This window comes from Chrysochloris asiatica, unplaced genomic scaffold (assembly GCF_000296735.1).
Source record: "Chrysochloris asiatica unplaced genomic scaffold, ChrAsi1.0 scaffold00352, whole genome shotgun sequence".
In the NCBI taxonomy this organism is placed as follows: domain Eukaryota; kingdom Metazoa; phylum Chordata; class Mammalia; order Afrosoricida; family Chrysochloridae; genus Chrysochloris; species Chrysochloris asiatica.
Genome location: NW_006408870.1, coordinates 1,737,356 through 1,740,296, shown reverse-complemented (window position 1 = coordinate 1,740,296; position 2,941 = coordinate 1,737,356). Strand labels below are relative to the sequence as shown.

The window sequence follows — 2,941 nt, the reverse complement described above, 5'->3', positions numbered from 1 at the left end:
GCTTGAGAAATGTTGAGCGTGTTCTTCCTTTTTGTTTTTCTGATTCCAGATCTTTGTACATTTTGTTGTAATATTTGGCTTTATCTTCTTGAGCTGATCTTTGAAATTTTCTGTTCAACTCTTGGACCTCCTCATTTTTTCATTTGCTTTAGCATCTCTATGCTGGAGAGCAAATTTCAGTGTCTCTTTTGACATCTATTTTGACCTTTTCCTTCTTTCTTGTCTTCTCAATGAGTTTTTGCTTTCTTCATGTATGATGTTCTTGATGTCACCCCACAACTCTTCTGGTCTTTGGTCTTTAGTGTTTAATGTATCAAATCTGTTCTTTAGATGATCTCTAAATTCAGGTGGGATACATTCAAAGTCATATGTTGGCTCTGATGGACTTGTTTTCATTTTGTTCAGCTTCAGTTTGAATTTGCATATGAGTAATTGATGGTCTGTTCTACAGTGTGCCCCTGGCCTTGTTTTGACTGATGATATGGAGCTTTTCCATCATCTCTTTCCACAGATGTAGTCAATTTGACTTATATGTATTCCATATATACTGTACAACACTAGTAGCCACTTATGTTTTATCTTTCCTTCAATATCTTATTAGTAATTTATCTTATATATTGTCTCCTTTAAAGTAATTGGAGTTCTTTATACTTCATGACTATACTCTGATAGTAATTGTGGTTAAGTGCCATCGAATAGGTTATGACTTTTATAGACCCTGAATGGGTTGTTAGTTTGGAATCATAGAGATTCTGCAAAGGGTTTCTGAGAAGTGGTTTGTGAGCTTGAACCTTTGACATTGTGGTTCAAACCGACCTTGAAGTCAAGTGCATTAATCCATAGTGTCACATCAGGACTGGAGAACCATTTTTCTGCCAAGGACCACTTGCATATTTATTACTTCACTTAATATAGATTTGTGTTGCTAGGGAAAAAGCTCCTAGTTTTATTGAATTTTGAGTCTTCCCTGTGGTTACCTTCACAGAGGCAGACCAAATGATTTTATGCAGCCTGTAAGCCAGATGTTCCCACCCCTGCTGTATAGGGTTTCTGAGGAGCAGATGGTATATTTGAACCACTGACCTTGAGGTTAGCAGTCCAATGCTTATCCTACAGCACCACATTAGATATTCATACGCTGACAAGAACACTTACATTTAAAGTTAAGGGTAACTCTGCATGGTGCATTAAATTGTTCTTTTGATTGGTTCAGTGTCTGTAAAACACTGTGTCTGTTAGGTTTGTACTCTAAAAAAAACCCAACAAACAAATAAACAAACAAAAACAAGCTTCACAAGAGCAGAAAGGCTTATCTTTCTTCCTGAAACACCTGGTGGGTTTGATCTGTCAACTTTATAGTCAACAGTCCAGTGCTTATCCTACAGCACCACACCAGGGCTTCTAAAAGCATGCTTGTTGCTGTTGTTATTAAATGCCGTTGAGTCAATTCCAACCCATAGCAACCCTGTGTAGGGTTTCCAAGGAGCAGTTGGTGAATTTGACCCACCAATCTTGTGGTTCAAAACAACCTTTCAGTCCAATGTTAACTACAAGGTTAGCAGTTCACATCCACCCGTCGTAGCTCAAAAACCCTGTTCAGGTTTGTTATGAGTCAGAACTGACTCAATGGCACTCAACAACAACATAAAAGTGTTGATAGTTGAGAATTATCCATGCATGAAGTTCCAGAAGTTTACTGTTGTGAGACACTGAATTGGAAAAAGTTGACCTTATCCTTAAGTCTGAGCCCCTTACTTCTCAGTGGCCATTCTATCTTTTCCAAATAGCCTCTTGAGCGCTCCCTTCACATCCTTGTTCCTCAAGGTGTAGATGAGGGGATTGAGTGTAGGTGTCACCACAGTATAGAAAAGAGTCAGGAATTTCCCTCCTTTCTGGGAAAATCGGCTCCGGGGCTGGATGTAGACTGCAGTGACACTGCAGTAGAAGAGGAAGACAACCACCAGGTGTGAAGAACAGGTACGGAAGGCCTTGCTCCTTCCTTCTTGGGACTGGATGGCCAGCACTGCCTGAGCAATGTGTCCATAGGAGACCAGGATGAGCAGTAGTGGCACCATCAGGAAGATGGCACCAATCACTGAGATTTGGAGTTCATTGGTACGTGTGTCTCCACAGGCCAGGCGAATCAATGCAGGAACTTCACATACAAAGTCATCTACTCGGTGGTGACGGCAGAAGGGCAGCTTCATTGTGGAGGGGGACTGCACCAAAGTGCCAAAAATTCCACTCACCCATACTATGAACACCAGCTTCTGACACAACTTTGGGTGCATAATGACAGCATAGTGCAGGGGTCGACACACTGCCACATAGCGGTCAAAAGCCATGACCAACAGCAAGACACATTCAGCAGCACCGAGTCCCAGAAAGATGTAGAGTTGAGCTGCACATCCCAGGTAGCTGATGGTCTTGTCTGGGCCCCAGAGGTTCACCAGCATCTGGGGAATGCAGCTGGTGGTGAAACAAAGGTCTAGAAAAGAGAGCTGGGTGAGGAAGAAGTACATAGGGGTGTGGAGATGAGAGTCTACATGAGACAAAAGTATGATGGTGATATTGCCCACGAGGGTGATCATGTAAAAAACAGACACAAACACAAAGAGAGTAATTTCTAGCCTAGGCTTATCTGAGAAGCCCAGGAGAATGAAGCCATCTGGGACAGTCTCATTGGCCTGGTCCATCAGATCCTTCTGGAATTGAGGAAAGCAGCACCTCAGGAAGTAAGCAGAGAACAGCTGTTTTTGGTCTTTTGGTAAAATTGCATACCATGTTTTACTGTTTTTTTTCCCTCATATTTTACTGACTTGTATGCATCTTTCTTAGATATTATTTCTTCATTTATTCATATTTAGGTGAATCCAGTAAATGCTCAGAAGATTTCTAAATTATTCCTTGTCTTAATTTTGGCAATGGCATTACTTGATTT

General features: G+C 41.3%; 1 protein-coding gene across 1 annotated transcript; it reads right to left on the bottom strand.

The window, feature by feature from the left end:
* Positions 1 to 1,751: 1,751 nt before the first annotated feature.
* On the bottom strand, positions 1,752 to 2,696 carry LOC102842839 (olfactory receptor 2H1-like). The gene has a single exon (XM_006876090.1). It carries the CDS (start codon positions 2,694 to 2,696, stop codon positions 1,752 to 1,754), a length of 945 nt encoding a protein of 314 aa, XP_006876152.1.
* Positions 2,697 to 2,941: the final 245 nt, after the last annotated feature.